The 25,506-nt window shown below is 39.7% G+C and overlaps 1 protein-coding gene across 1 annotated transcript in view; it reads right to left on the reverse strand.

Moving 5' to 3' along the window:
• The window catches only part of Tmem117 (transmembrane protein 117), a 458,729-nt gene that overhangs the window by 73,422 nt on the left and 359,801 nt on the right, over positions 1–25,506 (reverse strand). Inside the window, exon 5 of the mRNA XM_059247072.1 lies at positions 11,795–11,954. Within this exon, the coding sequence (XP_059103055.1) occupies positions 11,795–11,954 (160 nt within the window). The remainder of the gene's footprint in view (positions 1–11,794; positions 11,955–25,506) is intronic.

Genomic DNA, 25,506 nt, shown 5'->3' on the forward strand with positions numbered 1-25,506 from the left:
GAGAAGTTGGAGAACCGGCAGCTTCAAGCACCAACCAGAAAGTTCACATGGCTATGATGGGGAGGAATTCCTATGTAGCTGGAAATTATTAGATTCTAGGCATGACTGTGCAATATTGAACAAGAAGCTTCTGAGATATGCTAATTAGAAACTACATCTTTGTACAGGGTCTGGTGATTCTAGGACCGAAGGAAAGTGAAAACCCCACCCTAGGCTTGCAGGTTATGGCTATGCTACTTATTCTCAGATTCCAACCTCATCATTCATAATGACATTACAATCTTCCTTAGAGAAATGGGAATGGACATTTTAATTCAAAGACTAACTATGAAGAATGAATTAATTTTCTGCCATTGATGTTATATAATTTCTTTTTTAGGCTCCTGAGACAGGGTGTCACTATGTAGCCATGTCTGGACTGGAGCTTGCTACATAGACCAATCTGATCTCCATGTTGTATAATTTTGATGTGTACAAATATTATACTTCAAGTGATTTTTATAAGTTAACTTATAATAACAAAAAAATAACAAAATAGGTATCAGGAAAAAATTGGAATCCTATACGTGAGAAAATAAATTCTTAAAAATGAAGCGACTTAATAAAACTCCATGGTCACTAAGAAATACAGCCCTACTCCACTCTGATGTCAGAGTGTCCCCATAACTCCAGCCATACATGAGGTGCTTTTCTGTGGACATGGTTTAATCTGATATTCCTAAAGGTACAAGGATGCAAACATGTATGGATTTTGGAGTCCAATAAACCTGTTTTTGCACTTATCATCATTTTGCTGATTCCAGACTCTATCTGTATGAGATGATATATTCTTGCTAGCAAAAGTATAAAAATAATAGCCATTCATAAATAGGCTATAGTTCATCTAAGCATCCAAGATGGTACCAGCACATAGTAAGCATGTGTTAAATGCCAGCCTTTCATTTTCCTTTCTACTCTGCTGTCTTCCTTCATCCCATCTTATCTTCAATGTGTTCCCTTGCACTGCTCTGCTTCTTGTGAATTTTGATTGACACTTGTACTATGAAGGGTCCTCACTATGGTGTCCTGGTGTTGAACCCATACTTAAATATATTAGAATGATCCTGTAGCTGGGCACATTTCTCTGGGATTCTCCTCATGTCTGGCTCCAGAGGAAATGTGACCAGATCCAGAAACTACATGTGAGATTCAGGTCATCGTCAGGCTCTACTGACAGTTCATGATCTCAGTTGAGTTATAGACTCTCCCTAGACTGCTACAGGTATAAAAATCAGGATGTGAGAAAAGAATCTTAAATGTTCCCTTTACTCTAAACTTATGTCTAAACACTGATCTCTCTAAAAGTTTAAGGCATGGGTATGGTGATATTTTATTTGACTGAAATGTGATTTTATTTGTATGTTAACCAATAAAGTTGCCTGGGGGTCAGAGCTGATAGCAAGCCATAGCAGAAGTCTGGCAGTGGTAGCACACACCCTTAATCCTGATCACATGACAGGCAGATCTCTGTGTGTTCAAGGATACAGCCAGCATGGAGACACATGCCTTTAATCTCAATACCAACCATAGAAAACCTGGAGGTCTGTATAGATGGGCAGTGACAAAGAGGTCATGTGGTTGGGTTTACAACCAATGAGAAGGCAGAACAGAAAGTCTATAACAAGACAAATACACAGGAAGTAGCGCTCTTGCTAAGAAGGACAGCAGTGGCAGCGAAGGGTAAGCTCAGCTCTCAGCTATTGCTCTGACCTCTTGGGCTTTTAACTCTGCAATTGGCTCTGTGTTTCTTATTTAATAAAACTGTTCATCTACACACGGGTTTAAAATGAATATCCCAAATTTCAGAGTATTGTTGGATTGCTTTCATGGTTTCTCATGGTTTGCAAAAATTAGTAAAGGAACCCACACAAAGATCCCACATCCCTGGCACTGTCCAATAAAAGTACTAAAAAAGAACTGGACCATCCAATCTGGCAGATGACATTGGAGATGAGTGTTGGCTCTTAGGGCCCACCTCTAGCCTCACTTGTTCAATTCTGACCTGAAGTGCAGCCACATTGTGAGGTGGGAACCTGCCCCTGAACATGCATGATGGAACATGTGAGTCTGCAGGGTACATTTAAAATCATGTACTAGTGGTACATGGTAAGTGGGAGCTGCTACACAGACCACACCATGCTACATAGTAGAGAGGATTGAAGACTAGAACCAAACTATCCTCTCAGGGTGAGGACGAGACAGACATGAACCACGGAAAATGACACGTCTGTCAGGGAAACACTAAGCTGAAGGCGTCAGGAGCTTGCTGCCTCCTTGCGGCTGTGACAAAACCACCATTGATTTGTAACTGCATGGAATCCATACATCTCCAGCTTCTAAGTCATGATCTAGTTCTCTTTAGAAAAACACCTCAGGGGCTGAAACATTTTAAGTTGAGATAAGACTTGAGTGCCTTTCTTTTCCAGTTTCTTAACCAAATCTTATATTCTTCCAAGTTACTTGCCTCCCACATTATCCATAAGGACTTGAATGATCTTCCCTGCTTATAGTAATCCCTCACATAACTTAGTACCCCTTTAAAAGCTGCCCGATACTATATACCAAACGACTATTTGTGTCATTTTCAATGGAATGCATTTACTACTACAGTACTCATGATACCATACTAAATGTTCCCCCATCTCGTGTCCTAGTTTGCCTTCTATTGATGTAATAAAGCATTGTCCAAAACCAACATGGGGAAGAAAGGGTTTATTACACACCCCAGGTCACAGTCCATCACCAAGTGAAGCCATGCAGGAACTTGAGGCCATGCTTTACTGGTTTGCTCAGCCCTGCTTCTTACATCAAGATCACCTGTCCAGGAGTAGCACTGAACCCAGTGAGGTCCCTCTAGCAATCAAGAAAATGCCACACAGACTCACCAACAGGCAATGGGACAGAGGCGTTTTCTCAGTTGAGGTTCCTCTTCCCATTGGACTCTAGCCAGGGCACCTCATAATAGTCTTCTAGTTCTCCTATTAACTTCTGCAAGATGTCACCTACACTATGGTGTAATGATATATTGTGTACCCTAATAAACTTGCCTGGGGATTGGAGGACAGAGCCAGCCACTAGATTAGACATAGAGGCCAGACAGTGGTGGCACACACCCTTAATCCTATCACTCGGGAGGCAGAGATCTGTCTGGATCTCTGAATTCAAGGCCACACTAGAAACAGAGCCTGGCAGTAATGGCACACACCTTTAATCCTAGGATGTGATGGCTGGGCATAGAAAGGTATATAAGGTATGAGGAAACAGAAACTCACTCTCTTGAGACTGAGGATTTTCTAGAGGTAAGTATGAGCGAGAATTGTTGAGACCATGATTGGAAAAAGCACAGGGACAAATGGCCAAACTGGTGGAAACACATGAACTATGAACCAATAGCTGATGAGCCCCCAACTGGATCAGGCCCTCTGGATAAGTAGACAGTTGATTAGCTTGAACTGTTTGGGAGGCCCCCAGGCAGTGGGACTGCGACCTGTCCTTAGTGCATGAGTTGGCTGTTTGAAACCTGGGGCTTCTACAGGGACACTCGGCTCAGCCTGGGAGGAGGGGACTGGACCTGCCTGGACTGAATCTACCAGGCTGAGCTGAGTCCCCAGGGGAGTCCTTGCCCTGGAGGAGATGGAATGGGGGGTGGGCTGGGGGAAGGGGGGCAGAAGGAGGAAGGACAGGGGAATCCGTGGCTAATATGTAAAATTAAATTAAATTATAAAATAAAAAAATTTAAAAAAAAAAGAATGTGGCTGGCTTGCTTTGCCTCTCTGATCTTTCAGCTTTCACCCCAATATCTGGCTCTGGGTTTTTTTTTTATTATAAGACCTTTTAACACTATGGCCTCTGTTAAAACATCTCAATGGCAACCTCCTGCACACTTTGCACTGGGCCAGACCCCTTCATACTGTACAGACCTAACTTCCTGTGGTTAGTTCTATGGCTTGGAGACCAATTGCTGGAATTACTCAGGATAGGATTCCCTGCTATCACTCTCATTAAACTGTCTCTCCCCACTGGACCAGCAGCTTTGTGGTAAGAGCAAGACAGTGACAAGAAACAAAGTTATCGTTCAACCCCACAGCTGTATACCATGAGCAGAGAAGGCATTGACTGTGAATCTAGATATTAATGAAGGCATAAAGCCTTTACTCCAGGTCATCCTCGGGACCAAGGCTAGAAATCACCAGTGTACTGCTCTCAGATGGCAGAGCAAGGCTTCAATAAGAGAGGTGCTGATAGAAAGCATGTGTGAAAAATAGTTCAAAACCCCTGGAAGGAGTTATATAAAACCTTCCAAAAGCCAAAGAGCACGTTAAGTCAGATAGACAGACGCTAACACCATTCTTTGCAAATTTTCCATAAGCAAAACCAGTTGGAAATATTTATTCTGGAAATACGCTTCAATGTATCAAAGCACCATGGCTATTTAACTAAAATAGACTTAGGCTTGTTGCTCTGGCCTCCGTTATGAAATGAGTGAGTCCACTTTGCACACAGGGAGCTAAGGAGGAGTGTTCTGCTAAAGTTGGCTCGGGATGATTTAAAATAAAGTCTATTAAATGTCACAGCGTGTATTTTTAACTGTCAACCTGCTTCTCACAACCACACATAAGAGAATACATATTTCAAATCAGTTACATAAGAAAATATTTGGAGAGTGTAATTTTCATAATTAGTCTTCAGTGCACCAAGAATTGCCTCGGAGGCAATGCCACTTATCCTCAAGAGCTTTCTGACCAAAGTGGTTTTTTTAAAGGCTGAATGGTATAAATTATTCATATTTTATTTAGATATCTAATCACTGTAAGGTGATATTTCAGTGCAAATGACCTGATATGATACTACTGTTGGTTCATCCTTGCATGATTTACAAACAGTTTACCTCTTGAAATATCACACACCATTTGGCTTTTGTGAAATAACGATATTTTCACTCTGTTATTGATTCTTCCATTCAGCAAAATAGCTATGACAAAAAGCAATGAATTAAAGATGAACTGTGCAAGGATAAAAAAACTGGTTAAACAATTTCCTTTTCTCAAAGATCTTGGGTGTTTTAGGAAATACCTGTTACAGAGGTAGACAGGCATATAAATAAATTACAAAGGGAGCATTAAAAAGATGTGTCAACCACATGAGGTTTTGCCAACTCTTATTCTCTGAACCTTATTCTTTTGAACAGCCTCTCCTCTGCATGGCTTCTCAACACCTTGGTGCATATAAACCTAAGTGATATGCATATGTAATGTAATATATATGCATATGTATATATATTCTGAATGGCACTATAGGTAGGTTTCTATTATAGACTTTCATAAATTTTCTTTCCTTGCCTCTTCATTAAAATATCATTTTATTGTATTTGTCACATAACAATTATATATACTTACAGGGTATATTATGACATTATGATATATGAATAAATTATGCAATGATTTTAAGTCAAGCTCATTAGTGCATTCATTACCTCACATATGTGTCATTCTTTGATGGTAAGAACCATTCAAATCTACTCTACTCTTGTTGCAATTTTGGAACATATAATACACTGGGTTTTTGTTTGTTTATTTATTTGTTTTGTTTTGTTTTGTTTTGTTTTTTTCAAGATAGGGTTTCTCTGTGTAGTTTTGGTGCCTGTCCTGGATCTCGCTCTGTAGACCAGACTGGTCTTGAACTCACAGAGATCTGCCTGGCTCTGCCTCCCAAGTGCTGAGATTAAAGGCGTGCACCACCACCGCCTGGCTACATTCTTAACTGCATCCACCATGTTGTGTAATAGACCCCCAAGGCTTGTGGTTCTTATCTAACTGAAGTGCTCCATTCTTTCACCAAGATCTCCCTTCCCCTCTCTACCTACCAGCACTGCAGTTCCACGAGCCTAAATCCAAACTCTGACCTTTGTCCTGGTACCATGTATTTCACCCCATCTTTTGGCTTTAGTCAAATATTCTACCATTATTCTGATCTATTGCTTGAAATCTTAAAGTAGACTACTAAGTTTAATGAACATTTTTAATGTATCTATGATGTTATTGGGCTCTTGTACAAGGAGGAATACATAGAAATAAATCAGATGTGACCCCCACATTAAAGAGTTCACCAAATGGCCAGGCGGTGGTGGTGCACGCCTTTAATCCCAGCACTCGGGAGGCAGAGCCAGGCAGATCTCTGTGAGTTCGAGGCCGGCCTGGGCTACCAAGTGAGTTCCAGGAAAAGGTGCAAAGCTACACAGAGAAACCCTGTCTCGAAAAACCAAAAAAAAAAAAAAAAAAAAAAAAAAAGAGTTCACCAAATGATAATGCTGTCATAACCATTCTGGGTAACTCTCCTTCCAATCTCTCTAAATGAGTCCTGTTACTTCTATTTCTAATTAATAGATGTTTTCTGTGTTTTTCTACTGATGCTATACTGGTGAAACCCTTAACATGTCATATATAAAAGACCACATGTCAACCTGTAAACCTCCCCCTCTTTCCTAAAGGGTTGAGGTCTTATTGTTTGTGTATGGTACAGGGCATGAACCCCAGGGACCTATACATGCTAGACAAGAGCTCTACCACTGAGCTATAAGCCCAGCCTCTTGACCTTCTTTTAGTATTGCTCATTCTAAAGCATTCTCAACTTTTAAGGAAAACTTTCTTAAAATAATCTTTAGTTTCTAAGCACATATTGATTAGAACTCAAACTGGCTTATCCTTACTCTTAGGATGAAGTCCAAATGCTTCACAGATTCTGTCAGTCCTGTCAGTGATGTGACGTCATTCTGCAGCAGACTTGCATCATTTTGGGACTCATGAGCATTCCCTCACTGTACAGATAACTCTTCTGATCATTGACTAAGACTGAAGTTCATAGAATATTGAGCCATAACCAACTGTATAAGTAGACACCAGGATCAGCCTGGCTTAAGTAAGTACCCAATGTCAAAAATCACACAGCTATGAAAGGGCATGGCCAGGATTGCAATCATGGAAGCCAGATTTCAGTGCCCATACTCTTAATTATTGTGTTCTACTATCCAGATGATAGCTGGTTAGCTAAACAACATTAGCTTGGGGGTCCACTAGCATCCAAGCTGTATAAGCACAAAACACTCCTACACTTACCCATACATTCACAGTTACCCTCCCATGGTTTCCTCTGCTTCCTGTGTACTTCTTAAGCTGTTGCTACTAGGCTATACCAGTCTAGTTAGGCAATTTAATAGTCTCTATAATATTCCCCATTATCAATTCCTTATAGTCCAGTTAAGAAAAGTGTCTATGAGTGATGAATAATAGATAGAAACTGAAGAATGGACTACTCCATCAGTCCTCATGGTCCCCACCACTTACCAACTCTGCCCCTGTCTCTGCTTCCCATAGACATTGGAGAATTACACACATCATCTCCTTCGTTTTGGTTCCTCACACTTGTTTGTCTTCTTCCTGCTTCCTTTTTTCCCCTATGCTCTCCCTTCCCTTTCCTGTCTAGTTAAAAAAAAATAGCACAGAATCTTCCTTATTTTATGAAGACAAGTTCCTCTCTTCTCAGCCTTCACGTCAGATGCAGGAATGCCTGGATGAGGGGCAGGGAAGGATGTGGAAAGTGAAAAGGGTGATGGTGAGCTCTTTCTGCTTGAAGAATTTTAAATAATGGTGATCTTCCTTAAAATTAACTATTCCTTCACTCACACTTCTTCTATTGAACCATGCTATGCACCAATGGGCTCTGTAGACTACATCCTCAGCATCTTTGAACTCCATTTCCTCTGTATTCTTTCCTCAGATACACACTAGGAATGAATTGATCGTGTTTCCTGTCTTATCTGAACAGAGCAGATCGTATCTGGAGGGCAATGCTGCTGCCTTGGAGAAAGTGGTCCTATGGGTGGGTCCCTGCTTCAGCCTCGTCACCCTCTGCTCTCATTGGCTCCTTGAAACACCCCCTCTGTCTACTCCTGTCTACATTCGTCTTCTTTTTGTGAATTCCTTTGACACTTTCTACTTGTTTATTCCACAATCTATTTTAACTCTTTATGTCTTATATTTACCTTTTCAGCAACTGATCAGAAAAAGAGTAGGTGATGTAGACTGAAGACCAAATACTTAAGCAATGAAATAAGGGAAGGCATAAAAATTGAATGATATTACCAGAAACACTAAATAGAATGTGTGATAAAATTTTCCTATGACAGATATTTGCTTTCTTGTGTTCTATAGCACATTGATCTTAGGAGTCATATGTCATTTTCCTGGAATCTCTTTTGTCTTATTTCTAATGACCTTATATCAAAACCACAAGAAAATATAAAATGACAAATATTTATTAATAAATGCAGAAATCCTATTTCATAGACACACACAAAATATATTTTCTCTAAAAGACACATACTTGTTCTACTAATTTTGTTAAAAATAAGATGTTTATAGAAATAGCATTAAATTCCTAGGGCTGAAGAGAGCTCAGGATAGAATCCATGCTTATCATGTACTAGCCTTGGCTTCAACCCAAGGCACCAGGAAGAAAAGTCTAATTCTATATTTAATTTTTGATTCAAATGCAACACTACTTTTCTGTAGTGCAAGTGGCAATCTCCTGCCATTAGGAAAGCCTGGTGTAAATTGCTTTTCAATCATTTAAATGTTCTAAAAGGCTGGAGCTCTTAATGAAAGCGCCCCCTCAATTTCCCCTCATTTTACTACTTTTTCATTTTTCTTTCATCTGAAACATGACCACAGCATGAATTGGCTCATAGTTTGGTTGGCTGTGAACTTGTTAGGATATTTGTATGCTGTGTTTTCAAATGCCTTAAGCTTAACATATGCATTTTAAGACCATTTCCTGAGTTAACTTCCTTCCCACATATGCTGGGTCCAAAACGTCTGTGTCATGCCCACGGGGGATCAAGCTGGCACAAGACTGGGGCCTGAACTTCCTCTTGTCCATTCTCATCAAGCAAGTACTATGGGCTACCCCTGCACACTGCCATAGGGAGAGTAAAGAACACAAGAGGGAGGAAAGAGGAGCATGCTGGTGTGCAGGGTGGCGAAAGGTGCCGCAGAAGGGCCAGTGGGGAACTGATAATGTGCTTTCCAGAAGGGGGAACTGTAATCACCTTCAATGCCCAATAGAGCAGGGAAAACACAGTCTGTCCAGGAGAAAGAGGCTCTTGGACATGCTGGAATAAGCACACTGGAATGAAGAGCAAAGCAGCTGATCTTCAGTCTGAGGTGGGATAGAGCTCAGGAAACAACCGGCCACACGCATCATGCTGAGAGATGAGTGCCTGGTCAAGAACTTCATCTGGGGACCATGAAGAGCTGCTGATAATGTTTGTGGTTGAGAGGCAATGTGACAGGTCATTTCTTATTGGAAGATTGTGAAATCCAGCTGTACAGGGCATAAGGGAGAGTCCATACTAGGATAATAGCAAAGAAATGGGAAGGAAGGGTTGGGACACAAGAGACAGAGAAGGATGTATCTGTCAACCTCGCTAACACATGAAGTTGGAGGACAAAGCAAAGAATCTAAGACTTCTGCCTCTAGACACTCATTTCAATGACACTTCCTTCCACTAAATACCCATCAATTTGAGTTTTCAGGGCCTAATTTCCTATTTTCTTTCAGATTGCATCTCTGTCCTCAGAGTCAGTTTCCCACACTGAGCCAGTCATTCAGGGATTGGTGCTGGACAGTTCCTAGAGAATCAGCACAGAGCACAAGAACTGGAGTGGTCACCCTCAGAGGTGCCAGCAATGATCTTTCGCTTCCTCATAAACTGAAAACTGAATGAGGCTGCTTTGCTGTAGAAGGAAAATAGAAAGGAAAAGTGAACAAAGACGAGAGATGGAAAATAAAGGCTAGATCTGAGTTTCCTGTTAACTTCAGCCTCCACTTTCAAAAGACAACGACATCCCTCCTCTGGAGAAGTTCTGGATGTCCCTATGATGCAGAAATACCTTCCCCCTCTGAGGAAGCTTCACTGGCAGGCATCATGTTACTCGCAGCCAACATGGTTGAGATTGAGTTATTCCTCAGCTTAGACTTTTCACCTTGTCAACTGGTCTCTGGCTATTCTGAATATGTCAGCGTTTTATTGACTCTACATTTTTATGCATTAAAAAAAATCTAGAATACCTTTCCCCTTCCAATCCTGCTGTTTCTGTGAGTATAATCCCAGCTAATTTTCCTTTCTTCTGGTCATCTTTATTGAGCACTTTTTTAATGAATCTGTAATTTGTATAAATTCTAATATTGTATTTTTCCACTTGAGTCTTTGGCTTTAGTAAACTTATTTGGAAGAATACTTAAAAATTTGCATGAGCGGGGAATAAGGGAGGGGTTGCAGTGTCAGTCTATGAAGGAGTATTCTCCAGCACATAAATTTGAACGAATCAAAGGAGGATAATCATCTATTTGGCTGCTAGTACCTTTGACTGTAAAATGGAGTCAGGGAGTAACCAGTGGGCCATTTAACCAGAGTGAGAAGTTAACATTAGAAAGAATATTAGTTGGGAAACAGGATACAATGAACTGGATACAGGTAATGCACAATGTATTGTTGCATAATTACAAAAGATTCTATTTGGAGCTCTTTTGAAGAGGCCCTACAGCTAATGAGAGGCAGACCTGGAACCTACCAATGAATCATGCCTGACCTCACACCCAAGGCTTTCTCCACTATGCTAAATATCTTGCAGAAAATGAAAAAAAGAAACAGCTGTTTCTAGAATAGACAAAAGTTTTCAAGCTTATGTCTTCAGATAGTTTTAAACTATAATGCATTTTAAAATACAACCCATTAGAAACAGTGATATACTGTAAGTACCACATTGAAGCCAATGCCCAGGATATGTAACAAAACAAAACACTATTGTTCTGCTTTTCAACAACACAGAATCACTCTCATAAAGGCCCCTCTTTGCCTCTAGAAACAAAAATCCAATCTGCTATCCTGCAAAATCTCACATAAATTCCGAACACAATGGAGTCTCCTTTCCCTTTGGCAAAGGCGGCCATTGTTCTCATGACTTATAGTGCCTCAGGAGGGGAAACGAAATTGCCTTATGAAAGCAATAAGAAAATGTCTGGCAAATGGATAGACATTTAATGAGCAAGATAAAGCACCAAGAAATAGCAAATGTCTCTTTCTGTCTCTTTCAAAAGAACACTCCTACACCCCAGACGCTCACACCAGCAGCTATCACCAGTAACAGTCGCTAGCGTGATGATGTTTTACAAAAATATCTACTGCTAAGCAGGGTGGAAATACTGTTTACATGAAATGGAGGAGTCTCTGGTGAATACTAAAAAATTATCATTTTCATAACCAGAAAAGCACTTTCACATCACGCCGTTTCAACAGCTCCAACCCCTGCACTGCTTTGACAATTGCTTGTCCCTGCTTTACTGGCTTTCTGTCATTTTCATCTTTGAGTACTCTGCTCACAAAATGGCAGTTTGGGGGTTCTGTTTTTGTCTTATTTTGCTTCACACATCATCCCTGCCTGATAATAATAATAATAATAATGCTGCATTATTACCAGGCCCCACCTAGTAATGTTCATAAAATGAATCCCCGCCCCCCTGACATACACCCAGTTATTTTTTCTGCCCTGTAAAATTGCTGATGAAATGACTAGAGAAAGCCCCATTAATCACAACTGTAAACTAAGTTCTTCTCTAGACATGTTGAGAGAGCGCGTGCTTACAGTGAGAACAAAGCTTAGACCAACTTCAGAGAGAAGAGGGAAATACAGACAGTTACCTGCATCACGATAAGGAGGTCAAAGACCAAGATGAAAGAAGCAAGGAATGCTCTGGAAACCTCATCACTGGGCAAAAATCCACGATTCAGTTTGTCCCAGCTGATCCAGTCGGTTGTGATGACAAGTACCACCACGGAAGTCAGGGTAAAGAGAACAGTCCTGCAATGAACAAGGCATCCATCACACAAAGACACTGGTGCTCGTGAGTGCTGGCTGTCTCTGCTGTAGTAACGTCCATAAACACCCATCCCAACGTGTCGTCTCCAAACGATGGGGAAAAGACATCAATGGGGTGTTTTCTTTCAGAAAGGATTAGTACGTTGTGATAGCACCTCTTCTAAGATATCCCCTGAAGAGCATCATGATGACAATTGTGAAAGACACGTTAAGAGCAAAATTATTACACATAATCTTGGTTAGTACAGCAGTGAGTGTTCCAAAGAGAACACTGTATATGGTTTCCATTACATTCACGCTTTTCACTGAGGTCCAGGGACCAGTATATGCAAACACAGTAATTAACTGGTAAAAGGTGAGCAGTCACTGGATTCCATCTTTTACTTGACTGCAGCTAGCCTCTTTCCCTGTAGAACACAGCATGTGGGAAGCCTGCTGCCTCAGGTCCATTTCTTATACTCTGCTACACACTTCCTTGATGTGCATTAGCAGGAGTGCGATTTGCTCTTTTCTCACAAGTCTTGATAGCCCCTTAAAACTCATACTAGTTATACTTACAATTTAGTGAGTATTTGTTGAAAGTAAGCTTTCTATACAATAATCACATTAGTTTATAATATTAACATTAAAAGTAGTCTTGGGATGTGCATGGTGAGATTTGATCTAAAAGGAAACTGTCCAGACTAAAGCTGAGTTTCTGCTATGTTGACATCAGGATATCAGCTGAAACTTTGTAAAGGAAGGCACAACTGTTTTAAAATAAATTTATTCAGAAATAAATGAATAAGTATAAGAAAGAAGAAAGAGTGAGGAAGGATGGAAGGAAGGAAGGAGGAGGGATGAAGGGAGGGAAGCAGGGGGAGGGAAACAAAAAATACTTGGATATGGAATACAGCCAGAGAACATTTACTCATTTTTGGCATTCTGCTAACAATTTTTAAATATAATTTATTAATTCTTTGACAATTTCATACAATATATTTTAATCATAGTCACTTCTCCAAATCCACTCTCTCTTCCCTTCCTACTACTCTTCAAGTTTTCTTTTTTTCATTTATTTTGTTCTAAAAACCACCAACACATTTTGTGCAGTTTAACTACTCTTGGGAGTAGGGCCTGCCCTTGGGGTCATATCCGCAGCTATTACATGTCCTAACTCCTCAGTGAGGGGTGGGATTCCATCCCCAACCACCCCACTCCTCCACGCTGAGACTTTGTCTGGCTTGAGCTTGTGCAGGTCTCGTGCACACGGCCACAGCTGGTGTGAGTGAACATCTGTAACTGCCCTACTGTGTCCAGAAAACAGTGTTTCCTTGAAGTTAGCCACCACACTGGCTCTTACACTCTTTCTGCTCCTCTTTTGTGAAGATTCCTCAGCCTTGATGGAAGGTTTGTGATATACATATAACAGCTTTTGGTAACTGACCTCTCAAATGAGTAATATGAATCTTCCTGGAAGTCTCTCTCAATTGCAAAATATGTAAAATCTGCACATTAGATTTCTCAGAAAATGCGTGTTCCCTTTTTGTGAGCTCTATCTGAAGCAAGCCATACTTTGATATAATGAATATAAAATATTCCCTGGAGATTTTTCTACCCACAAATAGAAAAGACACATTATACCTTTAAAAATTTGACTAATGACCCGTTAAATGTAAATTGCATATTTTCTTCTGCTATAGTAAGTAGAAATAAAAATCCATATCGAGTGACTTTTGATATATGTAGAACCCATGGAGGAATTCAACACTTCACCTGGTTATTTATTATAAGGTTCCTAAAAGCTGACTCTGGGGTGATATCACAGTAAGTACCATTTCTGAGCTCAAAAAAAAATTAAAAATAAATAATAGAAGGAAGTCTGGGAAATTCACAAACATGGAAATGAAGCAACATACTTCAGAATGCCAACTGTCAAAGAAGAAATGAAAACCAGAGTAAAAAAGGATTTAAGGACAGATGAGAATAGAAACAAACATTCCAAAGCATACGGGATGATGTGGGAGCTCTAAGAGTAAGTCCATAGCATAACCCATGTAAAACAGGAGAGAGATTTCCACAAAGAAGCTTAACTTTGTACCTCAAGGGACTCTAAAAACAGTGGAGCCTAAACTTGACATAGAAAGGATATCAGAAATAAAAGAAGTAATGTATAAACAATAGAAATAATGTGAGGCACCAGCAAGATAAAGAAAAGACTGGCAAACCTTTGATGAGAAAAATGATGGAAATCAATAAAACTATATATAAAAAATTAAATATTGCAATGTATACAATAGAAATGCAAATGATTATAAGAGAGTACTATGAGCAAGAACAAGGGAATGAATTGGACAACTCAGGAGGAAGAGAAAATTTTCGAGAAACGCACAGTCCACCAAGAGTGAATCAAAAAGCCATCTGAATAAGATTAAGTACATGACTGAATCACTAGTCAGAAACCTCTTACTACAGTCAACTCTGGAACAGATGATTTCGCAAGGGAATAACACCGAGTCATTAAGAGGGATTGCAGTCATCCCTTCCCAGACATCCCTAGAAATGCAGGAGAAAGAAAAACTTCCTAGTTCATTTATACTTAGCATTACTGGATATCAAGGTTAGACAAAAAAATAAATTCTACAAAAATATTCCCAATAAACATAGGTGTAGCTATTCTTAGCAAATTGGCAGCATGGAGAAGTCTTGCACATTAAAACAAGTGGAAGTTACCCATGGGAGGCAAGAAGAGTCAAACATGGACAAATCAATCAACATAACACAATAATTTAAAAGAACGAAGAATTATAATCACAATCACCGCAGTAGATGTGTAAACATATTTTGACATAATTCAGCATCCTTTCATATATACATATATACACACACACACACATATATTCTCTATAAAGAATCTCTATAAAGAGGATATATATATATATATATATATATATATATATATATATATATCCTCACAAATTAGGTATAGAGCCATGTAATACTTAACTATGAGGCCACATTCTGTGAAATCTGTCTTTGTGTGAGCTCTCTATATACCTAGGATGTGTGGCACACACAATTGTATAGGCGACCCATCATTGACAGAAAAGTCATGATGTATATGATTGTAGGAAGAATGAATATCAACAGAATTAACTGATACATGGCATGCTGATAGCCTATGTTATACTCGGTGGAGAACACTTAGTTTTTCCTTCACAAGAACAAGACAAGGAAGCCTATTCTCATCACTTCTAGTCAACAATACTAGAAATATGCCCAAAGGAATCAGACAAAAAAAGTAAATAAAAGGCAGGAGAAACTATCTGCTTCCATCGTGAAATTTTTTGAACCAAAAATGTGAGTGAAGTTGGAGGATAGAAAAATCAACATACAAAATCAACCACGTGTATGTACACTAACAGCAAAAGATCAGTAATCAGGAAAATAATTCCATCTATAAAAGACTCAAACAGAACAGAAATACCTAGAAATAGATTTAACCAAAGAAATAAAATATCTGTACACTAAAAAATTGAAGACACAAATGAATGGAATGATATCTCGTATCTATGGATCATGCAGATGAATAGTTAAAATGTCTGTTTGCCACCCAAACAGACATTTTATTCAATGTAATCTCTATAAAGAGTCTGATGGAATTTTTTTTTCAGTAAAATAGAACAATTCTAAATTCATATGACACTATTAGAGATACCAAGGAGTCAGAGGACTTTTAAAAAGTAAGTCTAGAGACACCATATTTTCTGATATAAACACATACACAGACACTCTTAAAAAATTGGAAAGGCTAGAAATAAGTGTACAAATATATAGTCAACTAAGTTTTGAGAGGATTACTAGGAATACCCAATAGGGGCATGGTAGTCTCCTCAGTAAACACACAAAGAAATGGGTGGTCATGTGCAAAGAATGAAACTGAATCCACTTTCACATTAGACACAAAAACTAACTCAGTAACAATAGAAGCTTAGATATATGGCCAGAACCCATACAAATTCTAGAAAGGAACAGCAAAAACTCTTCAATGTTGGTTTGGGAAGCTGTTTTATAGACCCGACACCAAGAGCATGGGGAGGAAAATAGAAGAAATATGATGACATCTGACTGGAAAATCAAATGTACCACAAAGGCAACCAACGGGAATGGAATGGCAGCCAACGAAATGGCAGATTATGTCTGAAAACCCTATATCTGCAAAGGATCAATTCACAGAATGCAAGTAACTCAGTAGCACAAAAATCAAATGATATAATATGGAAAGGACCCAAATAGACAGCTCTCAGAAGTAGGTACACAAATGCTCAGCGGGTGTAGTCCAGTCTTGATAGGAGGGTTTGTGCCTCGTCTTACTGCATCTCGTTATGCCATGTTCGGTTGACATCCCTGGGAGACCTGCTCTTTTCTGAAGGGAAATAAATGGAGGAGCAGTGGATCTAGGGGAGAGGTGAGGTGGCAGAGGGTGGGGTGACTGGGAAGAATGGAGGGAGGAGAAACTGCAGTTGGAATGTACTGTATGAGATAAGAGTAAACAGAAAGAAAAAAATCTCTACACCACTAGTCATAAGGGAAACACAAGTGAGAACCGTGGTGAGAAACTGCTTCCCACCTGAAAGCATGCCGGGCATCAGAAAGATGGGAGATAAAGGCTGGTGAAAATGTGCAAAAGTGACCTGCATGCACTGCTGACGGCACCATTCATTGGCCCAATGTGCTAACACTCACTAGCATTAAATGGTTTGTGACAGTTTTGCGGGCTTCGTTGTGTACTTCCATTTTGACAAAAGGCCTTGCTACAGATCTCAAGAAATAGTTACTGGTAACATTTTATTGCTCCAAGGGGAAATTAAAGGAGGTGTTCTGCCTGATATTTAATTTTTAATAGTACAAAAGGAATAAAAATGGCAATCATTAAATATGCATGCCTACAGCTCAAAGAAGGGGACCTAAAAATAAGTCTCCAGAGGACAGCAAAAAGCAGAGGCAATGGAAAACAAAACACATTAATTAGTTATGCCATCTCCAAAGCCACGCTGAGTGTGATACACAGATACACCTGTCAATCATGGAGTCAAACCCTGAGAGTTAATACATGTCTGCAGATGCAAATGTACTCCAAGTGGCCGCTTTTGTCACCCCTTCTTGTAAAACAGGCTTTACCACACTGATAATCCGTTCTAAACCATCATTTTTTTTCAGTACTTGACTCAATACAGTTAATTTTTTAAAGAAAATATATATCACTCTTATGTGAACCTGCCATGAAGGAAATTTGAATAGCACCATGTGCCTACTGCCACTATACATGGTTTACAGAACACAGGGTTTGGGTTCCAGTGCTTTACATAAACTATCTTGAACCTCCCATATTACATACACCCTGTTATCATCAACCCCAATTTACAGATACAAAACCAAATCCCGAATCACAGAACCAAAGCTAACCCACACTAACCACACTAAGGCTTTATAGGTCATACAGAATAAGACAGAAATGACCCAAGAAGGCTCCAGCCCAGGCTGAACCAGGACACCTGTGTTATAACTTGTGCAAGGCACTGTTTCTCAGGGGAAGCATTTGACTATGACTTTCCTGTATCTTGTTTATAACTAGAAGTCACTTGCTTTTCTTTTTCATTATGAGTATAATACTATGAAATTACTCCAGAGCTTAACCTTGAAGAATAAAACACAAGTGCCTGACAGGTACTGATAGGAAACAGTTAAAAGCTAAGTCTTGTGGCAATAAACGTCCAACTTCATGGAAGCGAGCCATCAGAGCGACATTCTTGAGTTCTTGTTTAATCAATGATTGAAATGAAAGATATTTACTCTCAAGCATGGGCTACGGGGAGCTCCAGCTTCTCTCTTTAAGGAGTATGCAATTAAGCAATTATCTGGATTGTTTTCCTTCCAGACTGCACCCAGTGCCAGCATGACATACTGGCTCATCAATTCTACCCTCTCTGGTTTCTGGCATTCATTCAAATGGAAAGACCTCATACATAATTATCAGCTTCAGTGGCTACTCTCCTCACTTTCATAACTTCAAATTTAGTTTCTGTCATTTTCAACAAATGTTGCTAGTAACACTTGTTTATTTTTATATTGTTTTACTTTTTTTAAAATCAAAGTGTAATTACATCAGTTCCCCCATCCTGTTCCTCCCTCAAACCTCTCCCCATGAACCCACCCCTTGCTCTCTCAAATTCATAGCTTCTTTTTCTTTCAATACAACCTGGCTCAGTTCTTATGTTACTTATACATATATTATTCCAGGACTGACCACTTGGTATTGGATAACCAGTTAGGGAGCTTTTCCCTGGGGAAGACAATTTATTCTTCTCTCACTCAGCATTCCCTGGCTGCCTGGAGTTCTTTGTCTCGTGTCGGGGACCCATGAGAGCTCTTTTTTCACGTTAGCATGTCTGTTGGTGTTGTCTTGGTTCAGGTCTTGTTGAGATTTTTTTTGGGTGAAGCTTCCCTATAATTTCAAGGGAACACAGCAGTTGTCCTGGTCCTCTGGCTTTTAAAATCTTTTCACCTCTTCTCCAGATGTTTGCTGAGCCTCAGGTGCAGGGGTTGTGTTGTAGCTGTATCAGTTGGGACTGGGAACCACACACTCACTTACTATCTTTGGTGAAGGCTGAGAGCTACACTCACTGCTGGATATAAGAATACGTATTTAGAATGCAGCTAGAATTTATGTTGTTTTAGTAAAGTGGTAGTTGTAGGTTTTTCTCCAAGATCCATAGCCTCATCAGCCTCAGGTAGTTTCCAGTACCAGGCATGATTTCCCTCTTGTTGACCAGGCCTTAAGTCCAATTAGACAGCTATTGGTTGCCTCCAAGGTATGCTTGCCACTACTGCATCCTTTAGGTTATCATGATCTGCTGGGCATGTTGCGGGTCATAGGCATCGAGCTAGTTAGGATTATTTGTTGCTTGCCCGCATTGGAAGCTTGTATGGAACCTTCTGTTACCATGAAAGCTAGTGCCCAAGGAGGAGGATTTTAGGTCAGATCCAACTCTGGTCCTCCAGATCTTGTGTCTGAACAGTGGCTTCAGCAATAGGGACTTAGCTTCAAACTCTGGGAGGCAACCAAGGGCAACTGCAATAGACAATAACATGAGAGTTTCCTTGACTTCTCTGACCAACATCTCAAAAGGAGACTCCTCATGTCTGCTATTGAGGTTTTTACTAGTCTATGGGTCTTTGGCACAGCGTTGTCAGCCCCGGTGGGAAATTTCATTTAAACTCTGTGTGTATGTATACATATAGAATTGTATGCATTATATGTCATTTTAGGTAGGCAGTTAATAATGTGATTCCTTATAGATTTTTCAGACATGCTTTCTGTTATTTTATGAATTGGAATGAGAGACAAAGGATTAAGGGAACTTTTCTAGTCCAGTGGTCTCCACATCTAGGGTAGCGGGACCACAGTGCTGATGCTAAAGAAAGGTGAATACACACATGCTTGTTGGAGACATTAAAGAAGAAGAAGATCCAAGAGGCTGGGTCATTTTCCTGTGTCCTACAATCTGTCAGAGGCAAGTAATAGGAGTTCAGATCTAAGTGCTGGAGAGATACCTCCACAGTTAAGAGCATCTACTTCCTTTCCAAGGGACCTAGGCTTAGTTTCCAGCACCTATGTGGCTACCTACAACCATTTTAATTCTAATCCCAGGGACTCTGATACCCCTTCTGGCTTTCTTGGGCTCCTGCAAATAAGTAGTGCACATACATACACTCGGGTGCACACACATACACTCCGGTGCACAGCACACACACACACACACACACACACACACACACACACACAAACCCCACTAAAATAAAATTAAATAAATATTTAAAAATAACAACAGAATTCAGATCTACTGACATGAGAACTCTCTCAGCCACAAACTGCTCCTCCTCATCCAGACATCTACAGAAACTCACACTCATTTAATATACAATTGAATCTCATTTACAAGAAACATATTCATCTTGTAGCCTAATCAAATGGCTATTATATATAGTGATTAGATACAAATAACACACATAAATAAATCTGGATTATCACTAAAATGTGGTGTTTTAAAATGTAACAAAATTTGAAGTGTCAAAGTGTGCTGATAGCATTTGCTTTCCCTCATAACCACCTTAAAGAAGATTTACCAAGTAGTCACACAGCTGGAAATCATGCATGATGCCAGGCGACAGAAGAGTTAGCAGTCAGTTTGAACAATTCACAAAGGTATCTGCCATACAGGGATAATTCTCATGTGGTTTCATTTTGATTACACAGATAACAGGCATGTACAAGGTCACCTCACTAATATAAGTTGCATCAAATAAAATTGCCAATATTTGACCACTAGCAATGTCATGGGATCCAACATAATAACTACACCTTAATGTATCTTATGCATTAACCATTATTCATATTCTAAACATGTAATCTTTTAGTCCAGGCAGGAATATCATGTTGCTTTCTGATTGCGCTGCACAATTCACATATTCCTAAAAAAAAAAATTAAAACCCTCTTATTTCTTTCTGCAATATTCTAGTTAAATGTTGGGATTCCACCCAAACAACTCAGATTATGCTTCATCTCACTAAGAAATAAACTATATATTCTACTTAAACTGAAAAGCTTAACTACCATTTCAATAAAGAATATATAAATAGAAATAGTTTCACATTTCCAAGTGCTAAATACATAAAATAGGATATAGTAAAAGAATTGAAAATTACTTAGTCTCATAAATTCTGTTTTTATAAAAAATAAAAAAAAACCAAGCCAATCTACATGAAACAACATTCCTTCATTTTTTTTACTGTGCAGCCAAGAGACAGATCAAACATCCAGTTCCCCTCCGAGCATGAAGTGCCAGCACACCAGTCACAGATGGCCAGGGGAGAATGCCAACACTTTTCATTTGTTTTAATTATTAGTGTCACCATTGCCATTCCACAAGAAAACTAGTCACTATTTGCTAGATCAAACCAGTTCCCCTGAAACAGGTGAACCGGCTCGCTGCTACGGTCCAGCTGATAAAGTCAGACCTTCTCCTCAGAAAGAGCAACTTCTGAGATCCCCGTTTTGAGACCAGGAACACCAGGGGAGAACAGAGGTAAATGCTTGCCAAGTGACCTCATGAAAGAGTGCAGCGGCTCCATATGGCTTCCATTAAATAAATGTTGCTGCCAGTTATTGGCCACTCTGAACACATTCATTAAGATAGGATCCCTGAGAAAGGAGATGCAGTCAACTCATCTTCTTTGTGGCTCTGTTGGGACCCAGAACCTGTACAGGAAATTATTAGATTCTAATGTTGTCTATTAAACTATACATTTATGTATTATTTATCTTTATGCCTCTCTACCACTTCATCATGAAGTTTCCCCAAACACAGCAGGAGCTCAAACAGCACTGAACAAATTGAAATGAAGAAATAAGTCAGAAACACTTGTTCCCGAAAGGTTATAAAAGACGTCATCTCACAGTGCAGCGTTTGGCCACACAGGGTGTTATTGATGTGAACAGTGCCCTGGCATCCTGATCTACATAATCAGTGCTGACTGATATTCTGCAGAACTCACCATCAAAACTAGACAGACACTGGCAATTCAACAAAAGAGGCAACAGACAAAACAACCTAGCCATATTCCTTTGGATGGCTCCATGTCCTCTGACCATGCCTGATCAGTGTTGTCTGTTTAAGCAGAAACAACTGAAAGTTACTCATGCCATGATTTAACTGATTCCACTGAGTTGTCTTGGTCACATAGAACCGTTATGTGCTTTATATTCCATAGTTTTAAATATAAAGTATAACATATGTTAAAAAAATAATATTTACCAGACTGTAAAATCCTAAGAATAAGGCTTGTCATTTGTGGTGGTTTGAACAAAAATGGTCCCCATGGGCTCATAGGGAGTGGCACTATTAGAAGGTGTGGCCTTGTTGGAGGAAGTGTGGCCTTGTTGGAGGAAATCTATCACTGAGGGTGGGCTTTGAGGTTTCAGAAGTTCAACCTAGGCGCAGTGGTTCACTCTTCCTTCCTGTTGCCTGTGGATCCAGATGTAGAATTCTCAGCTCTTTCTCCAGCATCATGTCTGCCTTCACTCTGCCATGCTTCCCATTATGATGATAATGGACTAAACTTCTGAACTGTAAGCCAGCCCCAATTAAATGCATCCCTTTATAAGAGTTGTCATGGTCATAGTGTCTTCACAACAACAAAACCCTAACTAAGACATTATTCACTACTGATTAGCAATGATCCTCACATTGCTAGTGCTAAAGAAGCATATTCAGGGATTTAAGTTGGGGTAAAAACATGTTTATTCCTTATTCTTCAGCAGACTCCAATTCAACCTTAACTCACTATGCTATCCCCAGTACTTACAGAGAAAAGAATGAAGCCTATGATATACACAATTAATTCAAATAGGTCTGGAGAATCTGATACAACGGGTAGAATATTCGCCAAGCACGCTCAAAGCCCTGAGTTTGATCCACACTCCTGCATAAACCAGGCATGTTTGTGTATGCCTGCTGTGGATATTGTTCTGTATAAATAAAACACTGATTGGCCAGTGGCCAGGCAGGAAGTATAGGCGGGACAAGGATAGAGGAGAATTCTGGGAAGTGGAAGGCTGAGTGGGAGAGAGACTGTCAGCTGTTGCCATGACAAGCAGCATGTGAAGATGCCAGTAAGCTATGAGCCACATGGTAAGGTATAGATTTATAGAAATGGGTTAATTTAAGATATAAGAACAGTTAGCCAGAAGCCTGCCATGGCCATACAGTTTGTAAGCAATATAAGTCTCTGTGTTTACTTGGTTGGGTCTGAGCAGCTGTGGGACTGGCAGGTGAGAGAGATTTGTCCTGACTGTGGGCCAGGCAGGAAAACTTCAGCTACATATGCCTGTCATATCAGAATCAGGAGGTGGAAGCAAGAGGATCAGGAGTTCATAGTCTTCCTCAATTATGTAGTAAGTTTGAAGCCAACCTGCCTATAAGAAATACTCTGCCTCAAAAAAGCAAATATGTTAGATCTACCAACTGAGCATGTTAATCCTGTGTAGCCAGCAGTAAACTCACCAGGCCAATATTTCCTATTAGTGAGTTACCTACCCTGTGCACAGTAAATGACTCATCAAGTCAACGAAGAGAACAGAGGAACATTTTTACCCCAGGTATAAAATGTCACAAGTTCAGAAATAGAAGCCATAATAAACATAGAGTTATAGTTATTAATGACAGATAGTGCCAATAAAGACGCCAATAATTGTTTAATTCAAATAAAATGACAACTATGATACTCCAAACATAGTCTTCACTTTGAAAAATGGGGAGTAGAAAGTTTACACTAAGTATACCAAATAAAATCTTGTGTCTGGTAACTTGACTTTAAAAAGAAAAACTGAGCTGGGCGGTGGTGACGTACACCTTTAATCCCAGCACTCAGGAGGCAGAGGCAGGTGGATCTCTGTGAATTCCAGGCCAGCCTGGTCTACAGAGGAGCAAGTTACAGGACAGGCTCCAAAGATACACAGAGAAACCCTGTCTCAAAAAAAAAAAAAAAAAAAAAAAAGAAAGAAAAACGGAAAGACAAAGTTAGGGTGCTGTTGAAATGGGGACAGCAGGACAAAGGGCAGACCTCATTTGCTTAAAGATCAGATGAATTTACACACTGAGTTAGAGAATTTCTCCTAACAGTTTGTGATTTTGATAAAACCGTGGCGTTTGCCTGAATCAAAACCAAGGACTACCATAAGTTTTAAGTTTCATCTCAAACATCTCTTGAAGAAGACATACCTGTGAGGGGCCTGGTATGGGCTTTTGAAATGTCAAAGCCCACCACCACATACCTTCCTCAACAACGGCACACCTACTCCAACAAGCCACACCTACAAATCCTTCCCAAACAAAGCTTGGGACTAAGCCTGCAAACATATGAGTATATGGGGCCATTCTCATTCAAACCACCACATTTGGATATATAGTTTCAGATATTCTCTATGTAAAATAATGTATTTTACATACATATATGTGTGTATACATATATATGTATATACATATGCTGTGAAATGTTCTGTATGTCAAATGTGTTGCTCTGATTGGTTAATAAATAAAACACTGATTGGCCAGGAGCCAGGCAGGAAGTATAGGCGGGACAAGGAGAGAAGAGAATTCTGGGAAATGGAAGGCTGAGGCAGAGAGACTGCCAGCCGCCGCCATGACAAACAAGATGTAAGGTACTGGAAGGCCACAAGCCATGTGGCAACTTATAGACTAATAGACATGGGTTAATTTAAGATAGAAGAATTAGATAGCAAGAAGCCGGCCACGGCCATACAGTTTGTAAGCAATATAAGTCTCTGTGTGTTTACTCTGTTGAGTCTGAGCAGCTGTGGGGCTGGCGGGTGAAACAGATTTGTCCTGACTGCGGGCCAGGCAGGACTGGAGAAAACTCCAGCTACATACGTACACACACACACACACACACACACACACACACACAGAGAGAGAGAGAGAGAGAGAGAAAGAGAGAGAGAGAGAGAGAGAGAGAGAGAGAGAGAAAACATAGCCATTTACATTACAATTCATAACAGTAGCAAAATCACAGTTATGAAATAGCAACAAAAACAATTTTATGTTGGGGGTCACCACAACACAAGAAGCTGTATTAAAGGGCTGCAGCATTAGCAAGGTTGAAAAACAGTGCTTTATATATAGAAACATTTCTGATATGTATATATATAGAGAGAGATATATAGATATATGGGCTTAATTTGGGCTCCTGCTCTAGGGATCTGTACTGTAAGAGGCAGGAAAATATCTGGATAATATAGTGTAAAATAATTAGGCTGTAACTGGCTAAAGCACTGTTTTTCAACGTTGCTAATGCTGCAGCCCTTTAATATAGTTCCTCATGTTGTGGTGACCCCCAACATAAAATTGTTTTGTTGCTACTTCATGACTGTGATTTTGCTACTGTTATGAATCATAATGTAAATATCTGTGTTTTCTGATGGTCTTAGGTGACCCCTGTGAAAGGGTCATTCAACTCCAAATGGGGTTGTGACCTACTTAGCTGAAGAGTTTAATTTTATTAGTGTTAACCCAAATATTGCAGGCAAAAAAAATTATACTTCAAATTTTCATTATATTCATGAATATAAAAACAGATCCTTCAAGCCATTCCACTTTGTAGGAACATATTTCTCAGAAACAGATCTTGATTCTAATGTGATCATTACCTTATTAAGGGAAAATGATTGGCAAACTACAGATCAGCACAAAAACCTACCTATACTTTCTAACATAATTCTAAAAGGGCATAACATAATTAGTAAGATCTAGCCCATAGTGTGCCTGCTGAATGTAATAAGGAATAATGGAAGAGCTCGAGGAGGCACTAGAATTATGCTGCTCCTGGGAGAGGAAACTTCACAAAATAAAAGATGATGTCAGATAGAGCAAATCAATAGTGTTACACTGTAAGTAGATAAGTCTGCCTGGATACAAA

Source organism: Peromyscus eremicus, chromosome 20, assembly GCF_949786415.1.
Source record: "Peromyscus eremicus chromosome 20, PerEre_H2_v1, whole genome shotgun sequence".
Taxonomy (NCBI): domain Eukaryota; kingdom Metazoa; phylum Chordata; class Mammalia; order Rodentia; family Cricetidae; genus Peromyscus; species Peromyscus eremicus.